At 35.4% G+C, this 24,561-nt stretch overlaps 1 protein-coding gene across 5 annotated transcripts; it reads right to left on the bottom strand.

Moving 5' to 3' along the window:
• Positions 1-4,980: 4,980 nt before the first annotated feature.
• Positions 4,981-24,294, bottom strand: eef2k (eukaryotic elongation factor 2 kinase). 5 transcript variants are annotated; one of them, XM_073828361.1, is made up of 19 exons: positions 24,004-24,294; positions 23,345-23,638; positions 22,173-22,232; positions 20,843-20,943; positions 19,832-19,892; positions 19,681-19,718; positions 17,980-18,151; positions 17,752-17,901; positions 17,532-17,664; positions 17,317-17,444; positions 15,629-15,821; positions 13,528-13,583; positions 13,337-13,414; positions 12,395-12,451; positions 8,644-8,778; positions 7,796-7,984; positions 7,586-7,710; positions 7,321-7,499; positions 4,981-5,648 (listed from the first exon to the last, which is right to left on the bottom strand). In XM_073828361.1, the coding sequence occupies exons 2-19, from the start codon at positions 23,609-23,611 to the stop codon at positions 5,539-5,541; spliced, it is 2,232 nt and encodes a 743-aa protein (XP_073684462.1). In that variant the 5' UTR covers positions 23,612-23,638; positions 24,004-24,294; the 3' UTR covers positions 4,981-5,538. The 5 variants fall into 5 exon arrangements, with proteins under 5 accessions (XP_073684462.1, XP_073684461.1, XP_073684463.1 ...); XM_073828360.1 differs by having other exon boundaries at positions 15,629-15,824; positions 24,004-24,293; XM_073828362.1 differs by lacking the exon at positions 12,395-12,451 and having other exon boundaries at positions 15,629-15,824.
• Between the last annotated feature and the right edge of the window lie 267 nt (positions 24,295-24,561).

Here is a 24,561-nt window from a genome sequence, read left to right as displayed (position 1 = left end):
AAGCCATTCATAAAAACGAGTCATTTGATTCACCCCTGAATGATTCAGCCGTTTTGAAAGAATCGTTTGAACAACTCAGTGATTCAATCATGAACACTGCTGCCATCTGCTGGCGGTTTTAAGTTTCCCGTCATGTTCCATTCTTTTCCAACATATTTCTATATTCAGAGTTTTGTATTTAAAACATTTATCTAATATTATTATTTATGCAATTATAAGTACAGTCTAAATGCATAAATACCACATCTAAATGTCACTCTATGAAGCTTCTGTGCAGTGCTCAGATGACTTTTGTTGACATGATTTCATGGATAACAATAGCCAGTCATTTATTCACATTAGTGAAGTATTCAGAGAAAAATCTTGCCTGTTTTCATTTACATCTTTTTATTCATGAATTTTTTTATTCATTTTGTAGATTTGAATTTTAAAATAACAGAATACTGCATGGTATCGTGATACTACTTGGTATCGTGATACTTCAGCTGGTATAGTATCGCAAGTCATTTTTATGGTATCGTGACAACCCTAATAGGGTCCACTTTAATTGAATTTATTAAATTATAAATGACAGAGACTAAATGTTTATGGTTAAAATTCAAATCAAGGAACTGATCAATAAGCGTTTCCGGGGAACGATTAGGAAAGTGGGGGAACTGCTTCTGTATGAAGTGTCTGATTTGGAAAAAACGAAATAAATGGTGACTGGGTAAATTGTGCTTTTTAGCTAAAGAGGAAAATGAGGCAAAGACACCTTCTTCATAGAGGTCATTAATGTTGAGAAGGCCATTTGAAGACCAAACACGGAATGCGGGGTCTGAATTGGATGGGGGGAAAAAGTAATTGTTTAAGATAGGCATTTGCATAGAACCTCTATGTAAGCCATAATGTTTCCTAAATTGCACCAAGATTTTAAGGGTACTGGTGACTACTGGATTTTTTGAGACTTTACTTAAAACTAAGGGGAGTTGAGAACAGACAATAGAATAAAGAGAACATTTTGTCGAAGAAGTTTCAGTATGCACCCAAGGAGGGCAACTGTCAGAGTAGCTATCTCTGTTCCAAAAAAGAAGCTTATGAATATTGCAGGCCCAATAGTATTGCTGGAAATTGGGCAGTGCTAGGCCTCCCTTAGCCTTAGGGAGCTGTAAGATTGACTTCTTAAGGCGAGCAGGTTTATTTCCCCACAGAAATGAATGCAAAATACTATCAAAGCCATTAAAGAATGATTTATTTATGGAAATCGGTAAGTGTTGAAAAAGGTACAGAAATTTAGGCAAAATTACCATTTTGACCAAATTAATACGGCCTACAAGGGATAGAGGCAGAGTTGTAGTTGAAAATTTCTTGCAAATAAAGTATTGTATGAGTTCGTAAAAAAGACCCCCAGGTATCTGAAACCGTCAGGAGCAATCTTAAAGGGTAAAGATGACCGGGGAAGATTTTTAGCTTTCGAATTAACAAAAAAGAGTTCACTTTTTTGTAAATTTACCTTGTAGCCAGATAGTTTGCTAAATTTGTCTAAGATATCCAAAATTGGGGGTATAGAAGTTGTGGGGTTTGAAATAAATAATAAAAGGTCATCGGCATATAAAGAAAGTTTGTGAGCTAGTCCATGACATTTAATTCCCTCGAAGCTGTTGTGGCTACGAAGCCAGATAGCTAAAGGTTCTATGGCTAAATTAAAAAGTAAGGGAGACAGGGGACAGCCCTGTCGTGTCCCACGTTGAAGAGAGAAAAAAGGCGACCGCATACCATTAGTGTGTACAGATGCTATAGGGGAAGAATAAAGAAGTCTAACCCAAGAGATAAAGCTAGAATCGAACCCGAACTTTTCCAGAATGAAAAACAAATAACCCCATTCCACCCTATCGAAGGCCTTCTCAGCATCTAGGGACACAATAATTTCAGGCGAATCAGATGGGGGAGAAAAGAGAATGTTGAGAAGTCTCCGGGTATTGAAAAAAGAGTGTCTCCCTGGGGTGAAGCCTGACTGATCATGAGAAATTAAAGTGGGAAGAACACGTTCAAGGCGAAAACATAAAACTTTAGCCAGAATTTTGAAGTCTACATTCAACAGCGATATCGGTCTATAACTACTGCATGAGGTGGGATCTTTATCCTTCTTAAGGAGCAAAGAAATAGTGGCCTCTGATAATGTAGGGGGAAGGGGTTTTTTATTAATTTTGAGGAATTCTGTATCTGTTTTTTTTAGTGAGTGAGATGAATTAATGCATGTTCACATTTATTCTAGAACTGAAGTAACATCTTACTCACAATTTCTCTCAACATGGGGACAGGAGAGCTTTTAATCAATAAATACTCTGGCGTTACTTATTTGAAAATGTAACTCAGATATTTTCTTGTCAATTAAAAAGTAATGCGTTACTTTAGTTACTTGGAAAAAGAAATATTATTACGGAACATGCGTTACCCCCAACACTGATTATTTTTATGTATAATTTTAATTATGAACACACTGGTTTTAGTGCAAAGTTTTACCGTTTACCACATGTTGTTATTCTTTTCGTTATTTAGCGGCTAATGAACCGGAAGTGTCACCCATTGGATTAATTCCGCATTGAAGAATGCGGTGGATATAATGTATAATCACATAAGATATTTATCTTTATTGATCTACTATGCTGCCTTCAGATTTGTAAACAGAGGGGGTTTTTTGCCTCACGTTAACTGTAATATGGTAATATCATTACATTTCCATTAATACAACACATACGTTTCATTAAATAAAATTTGTATTTTTAAATATGTAAATAATATTTGGTAATTGTATCTGAAATTTAAAAAAAAATAATAATTAATGAATACTGACACAATCTATCATAAGAGGCAATAAATACTACTACAAAAAATGTTGCACATGTTATGCTGACATAATTCTAAAATAAACTCCAAACAGGGTGATCAGAATCTAAAAGATAATAACCAGCTTATCATTATCAAAATTTATATTTGATGATATACTTAAATTACTATAATTATTTCAGTGTTTTTGTGCCGCTGGATGTACTTGCAATGCCTGAAATTCCATCTCATGTAATTTACTGTTTCTTAGCATTAATTTATGTACATTCTTGGTATGAATTTAAACTAGGGGTGGGCATAGATTAATTTTTTTAATCTAGATTAATCTAGATTAAATCTTGGAATTAATCTAGATTAAAATGGCTAATATGAATTCTGCTGAAGGCATTCAGAATATGTGTGCTACCCAAATAATGACTAAAAGTAAGTCGGGCCAGGTACCGCATTAGAACGGGCGCTCATCTCCTGTTTCCAAAATGCATCACAAACTGCTTGACAATTGCATTTACAACATAATTACCTATACAAACTTGTGTAACCAAGTACTTATGCGCAAAAGGCTGCACGACGTGCGCGTAGCCATTAAATACATAGACGCGCATGGGCATGGATTTCTGCGTGCAGTCTTCGATTAAACTGCGTTGCTTTTAGAAGCGTCAATTCAGTTGTTGCATATAGTTTAATGTCTTTATTTCGGGATTATCAAAGTAAATTATAACTCACGTGCCCCAGTAAAAAGGGTCTAGCAACGCACCTGCCCTGAAGCTAGGGCTGTTCGATTCCGAAAATTTTGGAATCGATTCCGATTCCGATTCCTGGTTCTGGAATCGATTGGATTCGATTCCAGAATCGATTCCTCACTGTTGTTTCGATTCTTTTTCGATTCTTGTTTTTTAGATTGGAGGAAACTAATTTCGCAATAAATGCAGGATGTAATTAGGTCGTATAAAGTTACCTTCTCATAATATGAAGCTTCATTTGTAGCTCTGACTGATTTCAAATTGTAATTCATTGCCCAGGAAGTTAGTCATAACCCACAGCTCAGCAGTGGACATGCATTTATTGCATGAATAAAACAAGACGTGACGTATATAAAATGACAAAATTAGCAAACTATACACTGAAACAAAATAAACAGAATTTTAACAACAACACTGATATAAGAGCTATAATTTCGTAATTAATGCAGGATGATATAAGAGCTCGTGGATATAAGAGCTCGAGGCGTAGCTGTCAATCAGATGCGCTCTCGGCCACTGATACGTGCTCTCTGCATTTTCTTTCAGAGTTATCAATGGCTGATAGAAAGATTAAAAATAGCATTTATTTAAGATGTAAATAAGATCAAGACACGTAATGATCTATTCTGTCGTGCAGCGCTCAAAATTGTGGACATCATGAGCCAGTTCTCCCATAAAATAACATCTGAATCGTTTTTTGAACTGGTTCATTTAAATGATCTATCCGAACGAATCTTTTCGTGGAAATGTATCTGACTATAATAACTATTAGCGAGCAAGAGGCAAATTAATGAGTGCTTCTCAAGCTGAAGGCTGCATCCTTAAACTCAGACGAGTTTAGTAATGAGTCGTTTTTATTACGTTTATTTTCGTCAATCGACGTTTGATGACTTGCACCCGAAATATAGCCTTCATGGAATGCAGCCTTCCGTTTAAGAGGTAAGTTTTGTTGAACTGAAAACGGCTCTGAATGAGGAGTCGATTCCACTTGAGAGGATCGATTCCAAACGTTGGAATCGACTCTCGATTCCCAATGCCTCGGAATCGAGGAATCGATTCTTTTTGGAATCGATTCCCAGCCCTACCTGAAGCGGCTTCATAACTGCATCAATGTCAGCACGTTTCATTTGATGTGGTAATTTCACAGAAGTTGAAGACTCGTTCTCGCCCCCTACAGTGCAATTCGACTAGGTATACATCATCCGTGCTCAAATATCAAGGTGAAAGTCATCATATCTTGCGTAGTTTAGACCCAGCTCCCAACCCAACTTTGAGAATAGATTAACGGCGATATTTTTTTTATCGCCCGATAAGAGTCTCACGTTAACGCAGCACGTTAACGCCGATAACGGCCCACCACTAATTTAAACCCATATTTCCAGCTAAACAAGCATAATGTCTAATGAGACTTAAGTTTTTAAAGATCCTTTTATTGTTTGTTTCTTTATAATCTTGTTCTCATTTGAAAAATAACCAGCAAAAATGATCACACTCACTTCTACACTCCTTGTAATTATCGGAATTCTTAGACATCGGATCTAACAATACTAGCAAATTAATTTTACACAAGTAAGTAATGTCATTTTTTAACAGTAAGCATCAGTAATGCCATTTTTTAACAGTCACAACATGTTTATTAACGAAACATCCAGTCGTCCTTTTAGAAACAAGAGAAAGAAATTATTGACAGGTAAAGCACATATTCCCATGCAGCAACCTGCAGTCTGCAGACACTGTGCAACTGTTCTTAATGAAAAATGAACCAGGAGAGTATGTGTACTGTATGTAGCACCTCAGTATAGAATCAGTGTATGCCCTTGTCACAAACATTAGAAAACTGATCAAATATCAACATTATTTCTCTCAAGTCAAAGGGACCCAAGGAAAACATAAGGCATTGAAAACAGTATGTAAACAGGGGCTGGGTGCACAATAGGAACCATGTTCATGCTTTTTTTGCACACCAGCACTTTCATTCTTCCATCATAGCCCATGCTTCCTCTGCTTTCATGTAGTACTGATTAGCCAGTCTCCCCTTCATGGCCTCCATAGCTGCATCAGCAGCCTCGGTAAAAAGATCACCTATAAAATGTAATCCCAATTTAAAAAGTTATAACAAATTCAGGACACATCTAAAAACCAAAACTGCCAATTGTAATTATATCAGCTTTCAATCAGATATTAAAGAAAACCCTGGGTATTAAGACTTATATGGCTTATTATAATGTAAACAATGTCTCTTACTGAAATATGTGTTGGGAACCCCATTAAATATTTACATTATGTAAAAAAAATCCACATTGTTGTATACATATTTTGGACTATAGGGGACGCCATTATTTTGATTACGTAAATGATTGCACTTGGTAAGCACTACTGGCACTATCTGTTGCTCTTTTTACCTCAGAAAATAAAATACTGATACGATGACCACAGCTACGGAAAGAGCTTATAGGTGGCGATGGATAGAAAGTTGCTTTTTTCAAGTTATGTTGCAGTAATAATAGCAACTGATAGTGCCAGTAGCTCACTGAGTGCGACCTTTTATGTAATCAAAATAGGGTTGCAAAAATGTGGAAAATTTTCAGTAAATTCCAGAAACATTCTAGAAATTTTGGAAACTTTCCAGGATTTTTTTAAATCTTCCTGGGATTTTTGGAAATTTACCGGTAGTTTTCCACCCCTTTGCAACCCTAAATCAAAATAATCTATAGTCCAAAATATGTATAAAATGATGTAAATCTTTCATAGGTTTTCTACTACATATTTTAGTAAGAGATATCATTTGTGTTTTATTAAGAAAGTCTTAAAGTAAAAGTTCACTTCCAGAACAAAGATTTACAGATAATTTACTCACCCCGTTGTCATCCAAGATGTTCATGTGTTTCTTTCTTCTGTCGTAAAGAAATTATGTATTTTGAGGAAAACATTTCAGGATTTCTCTCCATATAGTGGATTTCTATGGTGCCCGCGAATTTGAACATCCAAAATGCAGTTTAAATGCAGCTTCAAAGGGCTCTAAATGATCCCAGATGAGTAAGAAGGGTTTTATCTAGCAAAACAGTCGGTTATTTTTTTTTAATTAGCAATTTATATACTTTTTAACCTCAAAAGCTTGTCTTGTCTAGCTCTGAGTAAACTCTGTGTATTCCAGTTCAAGACAGTAAGGGTAGGTCGAAAAACTTTAATCTCATTTTCAAAATCAACTTCAAAATCATCCTACATCACTGCAGAAGCACCAATCCAGTGTTTACAAAGTGAGTGTTTACAATAAGATCAAACACCCTTTATTAAAAAAAAGGTAAAATTGCAACGATTGATTTTGAAGTTGCAGAGCTAGACAGGACGAGCATCTGAGGTTAAAAAGTATATATAATTTGTCAATATTTTTTAGAAAACAACAAATCGTTTTGTTAGATAAGACCCTTCTTCCTTGGCTGGGATTGTTTAGAGCCCTTTGAAGCTTTATTTAAAATGCATTTTGGAAGTTCAAACTCGTGGGCACCATAGAAGTCCATTTTATGGAGAAATAACCTGAAACGTTTTCCTCAAAAAAACTAAATTTCAATACGACTGAAGAAAGAAAGACATGAACATCTTGCATGATAAGGGGGTGAGTAAATTATCTGTAAATTTCTGTTCCAGAAGTGAACTTCTTCTTTAATATCCAGGGTTCCCTTTAAGCCTAGTGTCTATTAATTTGAAGACTGAAACTGTGCCTTTTGTAGGCAGAGATTTTATGAGATGCACTCACCTGCTCTTTGGGGGTCTGCATCCAGGTTGTGCCCTCCCTCCTGGTACATCTCAGCCAATCGTGCCAACAGAAGGTAGCGCGGCTCATCCTGCATCCCATCAAACTCTCCCCCCTCGTCATATTCTGTCATCTTAAGGGCAGAGTCATACCAGTGCACGGCATGCTTCCAGTCCATAGCCCTGCGTTATAACGTCCAAAGTAAAAGTTTGAATTCTAAACACATCTTAGTCCATACAGATACAAATTTGATCATTGCGTTTTTCACCTATCAGAAGGGAGGTTGAACCCTGTGTCAAATGCTCTTGCTACTAGAATCATACTCGGCCGGTCTCCTGCCTCTGCGGCCTGCATCAGAAAGCAGAAACCCTTCCTGCTGTTTTCCTCAGATGCCTGAGATAAAACAACACAGACATGACAGAGGAAGAATTAGCAGGACCACCACACCAACCGTAAGATAATTAGGAAATGAAAGCACCTCTAATTCAATCTCCGGTAGAATGTGATGTGGCAGCTGAAGGTAACACTGGCCAAGGGCAACTATAGCCTCGAGCTCCCCACACATGGCAGCTCTTTCCAAATGGTACATTGCAGAAATCTGGTCCCATGGTGCATCCTTTTCACAGAAACGCCCGGCCTCGTGGTAGCGGACCATGGCTAGATGTACCTTAAAGGGATAGTTCACACAAAAATTAAAATTGTCCTCATCTACTTCATCTACAGACTTTTGTTCACCTTCAAAACTCATATGAAAACATTTTAAATGAAACCTGAGAGATTTCTGTCTAGGATTTTTTTCCATATAGTGGGTTTCAATGGGAGCCAACAGGTTAAAGATCTAAACTGCGGTTTCAATGCAGCTTTTTTTTTTTGAAAATGACTGGTTGTTTCACTAGATAAGTTGGGATCGTGTGGAGCAATTTGAAGCTCCATTGAAACTGTAATTTGGACCTTTAACCCTTTGCTCCCATTGAAGTCCACTATATGAAGAAGAAAGAAAGACACAAACATATTGGATGACATTGGGGTAAGTAAATTATTCAGCTTGATTCATTCATAGATTAGTTTTACGACACCTTTAAGATCTTTTTGGATTTTTAAAGTTTTGGTTGTACAGACTTTAATTAGTGGGACAGTAACGTCTCAGAGCTAAAATATATTAATTTGTGTTTCAAAGATGTCTTATAGGTTACATGAGGGTGAGTAAACAATGACAGAATTAAAATTTTTGGTTGACATAACCAAGGAATAATGTATGACAGTATAAAAAATATTTGTCAGTAAATTTCAGGAACTGGTTTATAAACACATGGCACAATTTCTTACCTTGCCTAGGATGGATTTACCAATCTTCCTTTCGAGAAGCATAGTGTTAAGTCTCTCTACCTCCATAGCCACACAGGAGGGTCTGTGTATGTGGGAGCGAGATGAATGATAAAAAGTCCATTTTTCTTCTGTCAGCTAAGAGATAAAACAAAAAAGAATATTAATAAGCACCCAATGTAATAACTGAGGCAAAGAAGTACAACATCACTGACTTGTCCCATGTCCAAAAGTCAGCTATGTCCATACTTATGTCCATACATACATATATATACAGTTGCGATTAAAATTATTCAAACCCCTTGACCCGTAAGACATTTTGTTGCAGAGAACAAAGTTATATGAAAACAGTTAAAGGTATTAGTGAACTATTGGAGAAAGTTTACTAATACATAGGGATGCTCATATTGACCGTTTAACCGTTAACCGACAGTAAGAATTTTAACCGATTATTACTATCAGTTGAAAGGTTTAAAAGGGTTTTTTTCTATTCTTTTTTTTTTTACGTTTGCTGCATGGTGAAAGAAATAATGCTATTTGTAAGTTATCTGTTTACTCACGCGTGTGTGTCGACACGTGCAGTGTAGCTGTACAGACATATTTCGCTTCACCTTTACTTAGTAAACAGATGTAGTATATGCAACTCAATGGCAAGTGGTGTTATTGGGTTATTAGAGAGTGAATCCGTGAGTGAATGTATTCAAATTCTGAATGAATTATAGTCTAGAAAGTGCGCAATAGGCGCTCCCGTTACAATCACTGGAAAGCTATCACTCATCCTAGAGTAGTTCATCGCAATCTCATAAAGTTATTAAAAAGTAATAAAATAACCTTTACACTGCACAATTAATCTCTTATTTATACAATGCCAACACTTTCTTTGTTTTAATAAGAGAGTTCGCGAAAGTGTAGAAATCAGCAAAACTGAAACCGGCACTTTGGTTGGTGAGTGGATTGTAACATAGCCTCCTCTGATTGGCCACAGTGATAATCAAATCAACATACATGTCTGTGATTGGCTATTGCTGAACGCTGTAAAACACGTGCTTCTCCACACGCATATGACAGTGGATGGAAGTCCCGAACCGCAAATTGAAAGGGTTTTTGTGATGGTGTTTTTTTCGCGGATCTAAGAGTTAACAGGCAGCGGTCCTGCCTATCCGTATAGCATGTGGACATGTTAAAAACTAGGCACACTGAGGTATAGGCTGGCCTGCTATATATTTTTATGTTCGACGAGAAGAATAAGACCGGTACAGTTCTTCAAAGCGCATAAATGGATTTCGTAGTGTTTTAGTTTTGTCATCTTAATTAGGTAGTTATTTAATTTATACATATTTAGTGTAGGCCTATTTATATTCTTTTTTTTTCATTCAGATTTTCTCTGTTCTCAGAACCGCTGCTGATGCGTGATAATTTAAGTATATGTCAATACAGTTTTTGTTGTTGCTCTGTATGCTGCTGTTTACACGTTAAAATAAAACATTTGCTTGTATTTTTAATGTATCATCACAGATACTCGTGCATTCTATTTTTATTTTGAACTAATTTATTATTCTAATTTTATCAGTTAAAGGTTAATGTTCGGATAACGAGCAGCGGTTGTCGGTCAGGAAAATTAACCGAAATGAGCATCCCTACTAATACACATTTGAGTGATTCTGAGAACGTATAGTTAATGAATAATGAAAAAATAATCTAATTTGCTTTACACATTCTTGTTCAAAATTATTCAAACACCAAAAGTCAAATTTGGTCCAAATTTTTTATTTTTTTAACCTCAAATAAACGCTGCCTGTAAGTGCTTAGAAGCTTCTGTCACCTCTCTACTGCAATCTTGGCCCATTCCTTACTTGGAAAAGCTTTCAGATCACTGATAATCTTTAGTTTTCACATTGCCACACTGCCACTAAAATTCAACCAAAAATTTTCAATAAGAATTAAATGAACATTCTACAACCAAACCCTGAACTAAGCCCAAGTAGATTTGGATGTATACTATGGGATAGCTGTCCGGCAGGAAAGTCCATTGATCATTAGCTTCAATCTTTGCACCAAAGGCATCCCAATTCTTGCCAAAATGGCCTACTACTTTAAAGAATCCATGATGTTCTTCATACAGCAATGATTTCTACCCCATAACAGGACTGGCCCACCTCCACGTTTGACCTTTTTTTCACCAGACATACCACTGATCCATAGGCCTAAAAAGCTCCAGTTTGGTCACATCACTCCATAAAACATTCTTCCAGAACTCCCCAGGTCTATCCAAATGAATTTTAGCAAGTCGGTCTTTTTGTTCTTCTTGGTCAAGAGTGGTATTTGGCAACATGCCTCAACATGAAGGCCATACTTGTCTAGTGCTCTTCTTATACACTGCATTGAAATGTTTCTCCTCCTTTCATCAGGTCATCTTGCAAGTCTTTGGCTGTACATTGCAGTTTTTTCGAAGTTGCTCTAATCAAATGGTTTATGATATTGTGTTTTTTTTGTTCAACACCCTCAAAGGTTTTCCGGTACAACACATTTTAAGGAAATAAGCTAAGGAATAAGGCTGCTGGCTGTGTCTCTAGGAACTTTTAATGTCTTGGAAATCTTCATATAGCCTTAGACTTTCTAATATAATAAAACTGCTTCTAATCTATAGTTTTTGTAAGAGCTCTGTTGACTTTTCCATATTTGCCACTCAATCTCAGCACATGCATTGACTAAATGTATGTATGCATAACAGCCCAAGCTAATTCTGTTTTTCTTAATTGTTTCTAAAGGCTTAATTGTGTTTAAGTCAATTTTGTTCCCTACCATGAAAAAACTTGAACAATGTTGAATAGAGGTTGAATAATTATGACACAGCTGTGTTATTAAAAATCCTATAACTCAAAAGTATTATACACTGACATTATCACTTTTGCTAGTGAACTGTTGTAATTTGTTCTAAAATTCTGAATCTTCAGAAAAACATGCATTTGTAAAGTACTGCAGTCTCTGGGGGTTGAATAATTTTGAGTGCAACTGTATGCGTCACAACAATGTTGGTCTGTTGTGATCAAATACAGTGATTAGCTGTTCTGTAAATTGTTCTTTTATTGTCAAACAGAACAGTTTGTCATTTGACAGAATTCAACTGCTCTCTTGTTTTTGTTTTTTTTGTCTTAAATATATAACGTTTCTATGAGAAGCAGTAGAACTAACATCTGTGAGGAAAACCACAAAAATAAACATTCAAATGTCACTACATAAAAAAAGCAATGCATGCAGGAAATCACATACAGGGTTCCCAGACATTTTCACTAAAGACATTTTCACTAAAGGACTTCTATGACTTCTTTAGTCATTCATGATAACTAGGAAAAAGTAATCTATAAAGATTTCACTCACAATCAGCAGTTGCTAGTCAATTACATATTTTCCAACCACAACTACAAAAATTTCAGAAGTTTTACATGCTGTTTAAAAATTTCCTGACATTAACAGGTTTTCCATGACCGTGGGAACCCTGCAGGGTTTAGACTAGAGTATGGGAATGAGAGCTTGCCACCGGTTAGAGGATGAAAGTGAGATGAGATAAAGGTTAGAGTTTAGATGAAAGAAGAATGAGATGAAAAGGTTTAGAGGTTTAGATAAAAGGTGGATTACAAGACAGCACCACTCTAAAACAATGATCTATGTGAAGAAAACAGATTAGGAATCAATGGGTGATGGGTGAATCTCTCATGATTAGATACAGGGAGTTTATCAATGGTTTCGTAGTTACCCGGCGAACACTGTCCTCATCCGATTCTGAGTAATGTCTGTTGTAGAAGGGACGTCCCTAAATGATGATGTAAAAACCTACCATCAAATATCTCAGGAGCCCAAAAATGATTACTGCTGCATTTCATGAGGCATTTAAGCACAACACACAACAACAAATGTACTCTAACAGTAAGGAAACTTTGCTTGGGGAAGTAACAAAGAAAACAAGCAAGAATAGCATCTAATTTCATATTCTTATTTAAAGGATTAGTTCACTTCCAGAATAGAAATGTACAGATAATGTACTCACCCCCTCGTCATCCAAGATGTTCATGTCTTTCTTTCTTCAGTCGTAAAGAAATTATGTTTTTTGAGAAAAACATTTCAGGATTTTTCTCCATATAGTAGACTTCTATGGTGCCCACTGGTTTGAACTTCCAAAACGCAGTATAAATGCAGCTTCAAATGACTCTAAGGACCCTTCTTACTCAGCTGGGATTGTTTAGAGTCCTTTGAAGCTGCATTTAAACTGCATTTCGGAAGTTTAAACTCGCGGGCACCATAGAAGTCCATTATATGGAGAGAATTCCTGAAATGTTTTCTTCAAAAAACATTATATCTTTACGACTGAAGAAAGATAGACATGAACATCTTGGATGATAAGGGGGTGAGTACATTATCTGTACATTTTTGTTCTGGAAGCGAACTGATCCTTTATGTATAACAGCTGTAAATTCTTAGTTTAGTTAAAAATGTTCTGTATTTGTTTTGATTTAATGCTGATCCCCTTAAAGAACTGGCTCAATCATTAAAAACCCTCATTGTTTTTGAGCCAGATACAAATAATGTTGTGATTAATATAATATAACATAAAATATATTGTAAATATATAACAATTTTAATATAATTTTTTTGTATTTTTTTTTTAATTTACACTGTCTAAACATCTGACAATCGGTACCTGACTATGATGTTCGGCTGAGTCTCCTTCACTGCGTTTCTCACTGGGGTAACCACTGTCTCCTCCATTCTCTGAGTCCTGTGAATGCACGTACAATTCACAGTACAAATCAGCTTGGCATTGCTGCTAAAATTAACTTTAATAAGTTTCTACAGAATATAACGGTGGATATCTCTATATTCTAAACTGACCGTGTGATCCGCGTTAGCTCGATGTGCCTCGTTCATTTCATTCATAATTGACCAGCCTGTAAACACACACAGGTAGAAAGACACAGTTGTGATTAAATGAATAAAAATGAATAATAATGCTCATTGTTCAAAAACAAAAAATGCAGTGCTTAAGCTGTATGAATCTGACATTTGAGAACAAACTTTACATTTCAGCTAGAATGTAGACTGCTGACAGTTTTGAGAATGAAATTAAAAAATAAAATATGTTGTGGTTGGTTTCATTTGTACACATGAATTGATATAAATGAAAAATGTCTTAAACAATTCAGTGTTTAAATTGAACAGAATATGTAGTACTACTAATCAGGTTGCTGTTGATATTAATTGCTTGAACACTTTTGTTAATGCTGTTTCCAATGAAAACATTAAATATTCAACCTGACAGTTTTGACATTTCAAACGTATATACTCCAGTAAAGACCCTGGATCACAAAATGTATGCATCATCTGAAAGCTGAATAAATAAGCTTTCCATTAATGCATGGATGATATACGACAACATTTGGCCAAGACACAACTATTTGAAAATCTGGAATCTGAGGGTGCAAAAAACACCAAGTTGTCCAAATGAAGTTCTTAGAAATGCATATTACTAATTAAAAATTAAGTTTTGATATATTTACTTTAGGATATTACAAAATATCTTCATTGAACATGATCTTTACTTAATATTCAGTCACACTTTATATTAGGTGGCCTTAACTAATATGTACTTACATCAAAAAATAAGTACTTAATGTGGTCATACTGCATTGCAAAACACTTTTGCTTCTATTAAGGTGAGATATGGGTAAGGTTAGGGACAGGTTTGGTGGTATGGGTAGGTTTAAGGGTAAGTTAGGGTGTAAGGGTTAGTTCAACAGTGGTAATTACAGAAATTAATTACAAATGTAATTACATATAGGTTTTAAAAAATATATAAATACAATGTAAAATCATGTATGTACACAATAAGTACATTGTACCAAATGATTCATTTAAATGTAAGTACATAGAAATTAAGGCCACCTAATGTAAAGTGGGACCTAATATTCTAGTAATGATTTTGGCATTTAAGAAAAATCAATACAATATATTTGTGGTTATTGCTACAAATATACCCATGCTGCTTAAGACTGGTTTTGTGATCCAGGTTCACATATGTAAGTTGGGATGTGTGTGCTTATAATACTAAACAATACAATAAAAGGTTGGTGCACATGGGCCCAGGTTACCTAGCAACTTTAACACCAGCTAATTAATATTCATGAAGTAAGCCATGGATACTATCAGCAGTGCTTTATTCTCTAGGGAGGAACATAATTGAGCATTGGGGAAAACAAACCTTAACTACCATAGTTTCCTTTCTATAGGGATATTTTGAACAAATGTGGATATATTTAGAGAAATCACACTGCTGCTGACATGCATGTTTAGAGCAACCCTTATTTTTAGTGCAGTTTTTTGTTATCCATTGCTTTGTAACATTTAAGCATTTTGGAAAATATAGAGAACATTTTTTCTAAAAATAGCCAAATCCATTCATTTTTTCCCCCATTGAAAAGAGCAGGTAATTTTAGTAACATCACAACCAGCCAGCCAAAGGCCCACTTAAGTTCTCGGCCAGCTGACAAACAAGTGAAGGGACTACTTGTACTTTAAATATTTATATTTGAAAAGTGTTTCCAGATGGTTGCAACATCCTGACAGCTGATAAATATATAATGGCAAAAGAGCCTAAAAATATATTCATTCATTGTTTTATTTGTTGTCTTAAATAGGGTGCAAATTATTGTTCATAGACAGTATCTGGAGAAGGAAATTGATAGCTGCATTAATATAATATTAATATAATATAACATTAACTAGACCTGTCCAAAAAATAATGCTTTATAGGATAAAGAAGTTTGATACCATTGTTGTTAGATTGTACTGCTCTACTCTACTCAAGCAGTTTGCAACTGTATGCTTGTCACCTACGAAGGAAACATCTGCCACAGAGTGATCTGACTTGGCTTAAAGGGGATTTAATATAATAATCTGTGCATTCCCACATAGTATTGGGTTAGTACAGTATTACCCATAGGTGATCGGCCTGCAGAGACGCCCATACTAAGTGGTGAACAGGGAACCGAGTCTGTGTCACTGCTTTCATCAACAGAGGAATTCTCAGAGAGCCGGGAGAGAAGAACAGGCATGTGGCCGAGAGAGGTTGTCCGGACCCTGGGCGAACCACAGTGTTCTTCACATCCACGGAGGACAGTCTTAGCTGACTGCTGATTAGAAAAAAGAATTTACTTAACGCGAAGAAATTAATAATTAAGTTAAAAAAATTAGTTTGTGAATGCAGGGCTAAGCAATATGAATTTTATTTTGTTGGCCTGATCAGGTCCAGTAATATTTTCACTGGCCACACCAGAAAGAAAAAAACATTTAAATTAACTATCAGAACAAAAGTAAAATAGCAGGATGACATATGTATGTCATAAATATAACTAGTAAACGGACAGTTGAGGTCAAAAGTTTACATACACCTTGTGGAATCTACAAATCATTAATTATTTTACCAAAATTAGAGGCATGTTATTTTTTTTATTTAGTACCGATCATTCATGTTCCAAAAATTCTTTGGTTTTTCAGCATTTTTGTGTATTTGAATCCTATCCAACAATGACTGCATGACTTTGAGATCCATCTTTTCACACAGATGACAACTGGGGGACTAATATGCAACTATTACAGAAGGTTAAAATGAAGGCAAATTAAGAAAAATATACACATCTTCATTCTGTTCAAAAGAACAGAATCATTTTTCCTTCTGGAGCACTAGTGAGCATTTGAACCTTCTGTAATAGTTGCATTTGAGTCCCTCAGTTGTCCCAAGTGTGAAAAGATAGATCTCAAAAGCATACAATTATTCTTTGAAAGGGTTTAAATACACAAAAATGCTGAAAAACCAAGAATTTGCGGGAACTCAAGAATATTTCTAAAAAACAGTGGACAAGGGACTCATGAACAACTACCACTAAACAAAAAACAAAGCTGTGGATCATTCAGGTAACAACACTGTATTAAGAATCAAGTGTATGTAAACTTTTGAACTGGCTCATTTCTAAAAATTCAACTATTATTTTCTCTTGTGGACATTTTGTATGATCCTTATTATTTTGGTAAAATAATTAACATTTTGTAGATTCTGAAAGGGGGGGGTGTAAACTTTTGACCTCAACTGTATCTACTCACTAGTTCACTTTCATAGCTCCACTGTGTAATCACTCTTTTACAAAGTTTCATAACTCAAACTTTCAGAGAAAATGTTTTTTAAGAAAAAACTGAAAAAGAAGTTTAATAGTGGTAATGTTTAAGTCATGTGACCATGGTGTAGCTTATTGGCAGCAAATGTTTAGCTTTTCACTTCTGTTAATTGTATTCTGGCTTCAAAATTCATAAACATTATGTTAAGTTGTGAAGATTATTGTGATGAGCAGAACAAAGAATCATACACTTTTGTTGGTCACAGAGCTTATTTTAAAGCTGATGGAATAATCCTATTGGGTTTTTCTCAAGGAAACCAAGGTGATGCTAACTTCCGGTTGCCCTTAAAAAAAATGTAATCTCTGCAGTACTATATATTGTATAAATATAGCAATGTCCCTTTTGACCAGCTCCATCAGCTGGCCTACATCTCTCACACTAACTCCAGACCATCCTACCATTGAGCTCTGGTTATGGTTACATAAGGTTCTTTTTATAGAATCCAATACAAACCAGCAATTTGTTAGTGCAGTCCAACTGGGCAATTTCAGATGGGGACAGGTCAAAGCGAGCAAGGCCCATACTCCTACAGATCTTATTACACAGGTGAGAGTGGAAGAAAAGAGCCATGCCACGCACACCTGAAACACAAACACACAGACAATCATTAAAAATGTTTATCAAATCAAATTCTTCAAGAAAAAAAAACACTTGATGTTGATAAATACCTAGGTTGCCATCTCCAAAGTCGGTCCCCTTCTCAGTGTGGATCTGAGGGTCTGTGTAAAGGTCCCCAACACCCTGGATGTCCACCACTATCAGCTGGTGTCCAGAGCGCTCAAATGTGAAGTGACTGAATGCCTAAAACCAGAAAAACATAATTGCCAATTAATAATAACACATACATTTAACAACAGATTCAGATTTGTTATATCCTTCACAATATACCTGGGGTGTGAGCCGTATGTTATCATCCCTCACAAAGCCAGAGTTGGAGTTGTACTTTGTGTACTTCCCCTCAATATAGTGTTCAAGGTGAAATAAAGGGCTCCCAGGGCGAGAAGTCATTTCCACAACACACATCTGCATGATGTCAACCTAATAATCATAGGATAGGTTAAAGTACAAAATTCATATACAATTTTGCTTTACAAACTACATCCACCAATGAAATACCTGTTTCGGAGGCCTGTGTCGATTGAACTCCTCGCCCCATAATTTAGCCTCCATTTGTAACCTCACATCCTCAAAGTAAACATCTCTGTCCACGGTCTCCATGTATCTCTTAGCCACATAGTTTGAGGCTGATTTCCAGTTGCTGCTGTGGGAAAAGTTTGACAGTTTCTTCCTATAAACAAAAAAAAGAACAGAACGCTACATGTCAACAAAAAACTTTTCAAAACAAGATGAGAGCTTTAAAATTATCACTTGAAAAATTTAAGATATGCCACTAAGAAAGGGATGTACCAACTAAAAGGGATGTATATGCATAAATATGTTTAATACGGTGTTGATAGGCTGGTTAATGTGGTGAATATGACTTCAGAAGTAAAAGATGTGTCAAGCAGTGTCAGTAATGTCGTGCAGTTTGAGAAATAAAACATTTTTCTAGTGATTTAAATATTATAATGTGCAGTTTTGACCGCAATTAAACAAAAACATGGAATACTTGTACTTTTAATTAAATAAAATCCAAAGGTGAATAAAAACAGGAAACACTTGACTACATTGATAAGAAATGAATAAAAATTGTGGAAAAACTCTGACAAGAATTTTAAAAAATGGAAAAATGTGAGACAAGAAATTAATAACAACTGTTGTCAAACTAGACTACATTGACAAAATTAAAATAAAAACAAATTTTAGGAAAAATTAAGACAACATTGACAGGAAACTAACAAAAATTGAGGAAAAAATGAGTACATTGACAAGAAATTTCTAAAAACTGTGCAAAAACCTGAGTACATTGAAAAGAAATTGATAAGAACTGTTGAAAAACTTGACTATATTGACAAGAAATTACCAAAAACTGTGACAAAATCTAACTACATTGACAATAAATTGAAAAAAAAAAAAAAACTAGACAAATTAGACTACATTGAAAAGAAATAATCAAAACTGAAAATTATTGACTACATTGACAAGAAATTGATTAAAGAACTGTGGAAAAAAATTAATACACTTACAAGAAGGTAATAAAAATAGGAAAAATGCAACTACATATCAAAAAATGTATAAAAATCAGGAAAATTTGACTGCATTGACTAGAAATGAATAAAAACTGAGGAAACACTTGACTACACTGAAAAGAAATTACCAAAAACTGTGTAAAAATGTACTATATTGACAAGAAATGAACAAGAACTGAAAAAAACTGACTACATTGGCAAGAGCTTAATAAAAACTGTGGAAAATTTGACTACACTACATGAAATAAAAAAAAACTGGAAAATTACTGAAAAAACTACATTACCAAGAAATTAATACAAACCATAGAAAACTTTAATACATTGACAAAAAATGAACAAAAACTGTGGAGAAACTTGACTACCATGACAAGACATTTAATAAAAACTTGAAAAAACTACATTGCAAGAAATGAACAAAAACTGGAAAACCTGACTACATTGACAAGAAAACAAGAAAAACTGAAAAAAAAAGATTACATCGACAAGAAATCAACAAAAACTGAAAAATAGACTACATTAGCAAGAAATGAATAAAACCTGTAGAAAAACTTGAATACATTGACAAGAAATTAATAAAAACTGGAGTAACTTGACTACACTGACAAGAAATGAACAAAAATGACAATTAATAATAAAAGTTAATATTTAGATAGTCTAAGGTATGCATTTTTAAATTGGTTTGACTTACGATCTAAAGCATTCCCGCATGGCTCCTTTTCCAAATGGCTGTAAAAGAAATATTAATTAATTAATTTTACAAATAACACATAAATAATCAGCATCAACATTTTAATGTTGGAGTTACTACCACAGAAAAGTGTATTATAGTGCCAAAATACCTGAGAGGAAACCTTGATAAATATATCATCTTTCGCCCATTCACCAGTAACCGCATTGTATCTAAAATGCAAAAAGATATGTTCACATTTTAATCACTTTAAATCACTTTTAATATCCAATTTTACCCTTAAAAAATGTACCTTCTACATTATGAAGATAATATGCAAACAAAATACACAAAAGTGTTTTTTTTTTGTCTTCACTGGCACAGTTAATAAAAGAGTTAATAGAGCAAATACTGCACAATGGGAACAGTCCTTAAAAGGAAACACCCAATATTTACACATGTAAGTGCTACTTTTTTTTCCCTTGGCCCAGAACACTGTGTACCATGTAGACCAACCCATCTGGCACAGTTGTTTAATGGCACACATAGCCATTGGCTGTAAGTCAAGGGCTATTTTAGAGGTGTTAAGTTACAAATGCTTAAATTTAGCGTCTTAGAACTGGGAGAAGACCCCATGTATTTGTATCCATCTGACATTATATGTGCAGTGTCTCCTATTTACCATGCAATGACGTTCTGAAATGATCTGAGATTGATTTAGAGTTGTGCCAGGTTCCTGGGTAAAAACCCAGAAATGGTAAGAGGAGAAAACCAAAGTTCAGTGATCAAAGGTCAATCTCATGTGCAGTGCTAGGGACTCACTAATCAAAAGTAGCGACGTAACAAATTGTACCCTAACTTTTACATTTCATATATTTTTAGTGAAGTAGTTGTCTCTGGATTAAACTACTCGATTCAAGTCAAAGTTTTGGTTGGATGGACAAAAATATCTTTAATTGTGTTTTGAAGATGAACAAAAGTCTTACAGGTCTGGAATGTTTTAGTATAGCTAAATACACTGCTTTTCCTAAAGAATAGCTTGACATAACTTGTAGCTTGGCTGTCTAAAGATTCAAACTAGCTTCTCTAACACTGCTTATGTCTTGCCTTTTGCTGGATTCAAACCTTCACTACTTGGCTCGAACAGTAGGTTAACAATTCAAAAGGCTTCATATTCACTCACCTGTATCGAGTGCAGCGCTCTGTCTCGATTTCTTCCAGATGGAACTCGGCCCAAGGATCTGGCATGGCTTTGGCTTTCTCAATAGCATGTTTCCAAGTTGCCTTAGCAAGAGAAAATAAAGCTGTTTAAAAAAACATCTAGATTTGTCTGTATGGGTTGAAAAAACTGAAGATGGCAGAGATCCACGGTATATTTAGAGCTGTGTGCGAGCATAAAACAATGGTTGGGAAAAGAAGGAATGTACTGGAGGAAAAGAGGTATGCTACTATAATGGTCATGCAGGAAGAAAAGAAAAGAAAAGAAAAGCTTGAATTAATGCTGAAAGTGTTCAGTAGACATTAGATTAAGGACCCCAGTTTTCAAAATTAAAGAAATACCATCAAAAATTGATTATTGATTATCCTTAGGAATCAAAATTGGAACAAGAACGGTTACATTCCTTGATTCCTGTTCCTGTTGGACAGGTACCCCAACAAGTTTCTGATCCTGCTAAGCATTTCAGGAGCAAACACCAGGCTTGGTTATGGTGTTTCACAAATTCCGAATAACAGCTGTATGAGACCTAGTTACTGTACTACTATACTGTAGTACAAGTCACATCATGATCCAAGTGTCATCAGTGAAGTAAACCTGACATGCGGCAGACATGACACGATATCTCAAAATAAACATTAAACGTAGATCCTGTGGACAGTGGTACATTCAGCCAATTATTTATTTCCTTTCGAAAGGTCAGTGAGACAGTGAGTACAAATATACGTCAGACACAAGGAAAATGTGGGCTCCTCCTTACAGGGAACCCCTAAAGTATGGAAACATTACCCATGTGTCATAAGACATAGCTTGAGATAGGTATTCATAAGCCATAGGCATCGCCTGAAGAGTACTCACTTCACTTGAATGAATTATATATTAAAGACTGTTGAAATAAAAAAATGAAGTGCTGTGTTTAAAAAGCACTAAAAAGTAGCATCTTCTCTGCTGTACATTCTAAACAGTTTTTAAAAATTAAATATATGCACATATAAACAGTTTTTTTTTTTTAAACATCTTTAACATGCATTTAGAAAATAGAAATTAAACTGCACTGGATTTACAAGATTAGCCATCGATTATTGTATGTATCAGACACACTTTCTTTGCATCCCTAATAGATTTTCTTTTCAAAGCGAGCAAAAGCAGAATGAATGAAAGGTAAAATAAGGTGACAGGAGAAATATGGAAAAAGCATGCATTCCAGGTGAGATGCTGCAATGACACAGGGTAAAGTAGATTAATAATCTGGGATAGAAAAGTAAAAGGGTGAAAATTGAAACTTTTCTAAACATACCCGGCCTTTCTCAGTTAAAGAGCCAAACCTGTGCCCATCCTGCTCGTTTTCATTTTTGTTCTAAATTGAAGGAATAGACAAACCCACTTGTTTAAACACAAACATGTTAGTACAAAAGCAACCTGACTTTCTGTATTTACCGTAAGATTTACAGTACATGAGATTAGGGAAGTCACATCACCAGAGCTAAGAGAGAGAGCTCCATATATGGAAGTGAGTGTGTCACAGAGCTGGAGGAAAACAATTTTTGCATACTGTACATTAGTTCACTGCTTCGTCTGGTAACAGCACAAAAAGCTTTGTGGCTAAGAAAAAACATTTGTTCAGTAGTTCTCTGTGGTACAGACGATCTCTTTTACTATTACAGAGAAGTCATTATTAGTCATTCATGGACGTGAACAAGATAAGGACGTTCTTGGAATAGGCTACTACCAAAATACAGATAGTTTCAGTTCTGGATAACGATACAGCATTACATTCATTATAAAATACACAATATATGCATTTCTGATGTGAAATGTAGCTATTGTAATAGTATGAAAACGTATGTGAAACATTATGCAATGATAAATGTTTCAAACCAGTCTTCCACATTGTTGTTACATGACCATATGTGACCCTGGACCACAAAACCAGTCTTATGTAGCACGAGTATATTTGTAACAATAGCCAAAATATTGTATAATATTTAGATTTTTTGCACCCTCAGATTTCAGATTTTCAAATAGTTGTATCTCAGCTAAATATTGTCATATTATATATCAGTTTAGTCAAAAAACTGACCCTTATGGCTGGTTTTGTGGTCCAGGGTCACATACAACCTGTAATTTCTACTGAATTTGCACCTTTTTGTAAAAAACGTTATGCAAGTCTCATACAATTCTGACGCTACACAGGATAAACAAGCTGTCTACTACAAAAATAGTACAAATAGTAGTATGCTGGTCCAAAAATAGCCTTTGTTTACATGTTAGGGACTACATTCATCTAGGAAACGTCTAGAAATACAATTAACGTTATAATGAATGTTGGTGCCCTTAATGTTTTTATCATGTAGTAACAGTTTTATAAAAGCAATGACAAACTCTTAGTCGTGCTGTGTTATACATATATGACTACACACATATTACAGTAAAGCGCTTAGAACTGCAGATTAACTGGGAAAGACTCACCCTGTACGTGAAAGAGTTTTTGGGCAATGAATTAGAAAGCTGCTGGTTGCCAACGACGTTCTTTGGGTAATCAAAGAAGCCTTTGGTTGGGCTTATAGGGTCATCAGTGAAGATGGGGCAGATGCGGAGGTCATCTTCTTCTTCATCATCATCATCACTTGCATTGCAATCTTTGAACGCCACTCTACTCTTAGCACATCCATTCCTAGGTCGATCCCGATGACTTTCCACCTCCTCCATACTAAACATGAGCTCCTCCTCAGCCATGATGTCCCACTGTGTTGTGCACCAGAACTATAAACAAGCACATTAGATTAAGTGTCAAATACTGCTGCATCAGCAGATGCATTGTAAGAAAAAAAGCAGTTAGATTAACTGAGAAACGAACAGGTTGATCAAATGTGAATTCGCTAATCTCTGTCCGAGTTAAACCTGTTCCTGTTCATGCATTCCATTGACCCGTCAAATAGTCGTGCTAAAATACTTCAAACATCAGTTTGCAATGACAAAAGCAATTCATTTTAACACACACACGCCGTCATTCATTTTAAGCTTCGATTTAATGTAATTTGTTGCATAAATACTAATAACAACAAAGCATAACCATAACATCTTAAAGGTACAGAGCACAAAAATAAACAAAGGTGCAATTCACATACCTTATGTTAAAATGAGTAAAACTGTTAGATTGAAGACATAACGAAAACAGAAGACAGATACTCTCACTTATCTTGAATCGCCTTCACACCCTTTTTAAAAAGGAAACCAAGTCATCAATGAATTGCGCGTTTGAACGGAAGTTTCAGCTGCGGTTGTGTCTCAAGCACACTGGCCAGTGACAGGTTTACTGAGCCTCTGCACAAATGTGTACTACGTGTCCTGGACTGCGAGCAAATGTTCCCTTGTGTTGATTCCTCCAGCCTCGCATAAACTCAGGATAACGACAAAGCTGTATATTTAGCCCTCTAGTGGCCTTCAACAAAAATACATTCATGTACTTCTTTATTTCATTGCAGAGAAATAGGTATCTGAATATGTAAACGTAAACAAATATATAATTATTTTAAATACACAGAATAGATTTGCATAAAGAAAACACGTCAAAAAGGTCAAAATACTATTTAAACAGAGGCAGAGCCGTGTGCCTTAGTCAGTCACATGGCCTTTTATGGGGGAGCTCATGTTGTTATCGATCTCTGCGGGAATGTTACGAACTC

The sequence above is a fragment of the Garra rufa genome, chromosome 22 (assembly GCF_049309525.1).
Source record: "Garra rufa chromosome 22, GarRuf1.0, whole genome shotgun sequence".
Classification (NCBI taxonomy): domain Eukaryota; kingdom Metazoa; phylum Chordata; class Actinopteri; order Cypriniformes; family Cyprinidae; genus Garra; species Garra rufa.
This window is presented reverse-complemented; position numbering and strand designations above follow the sequence as displayed.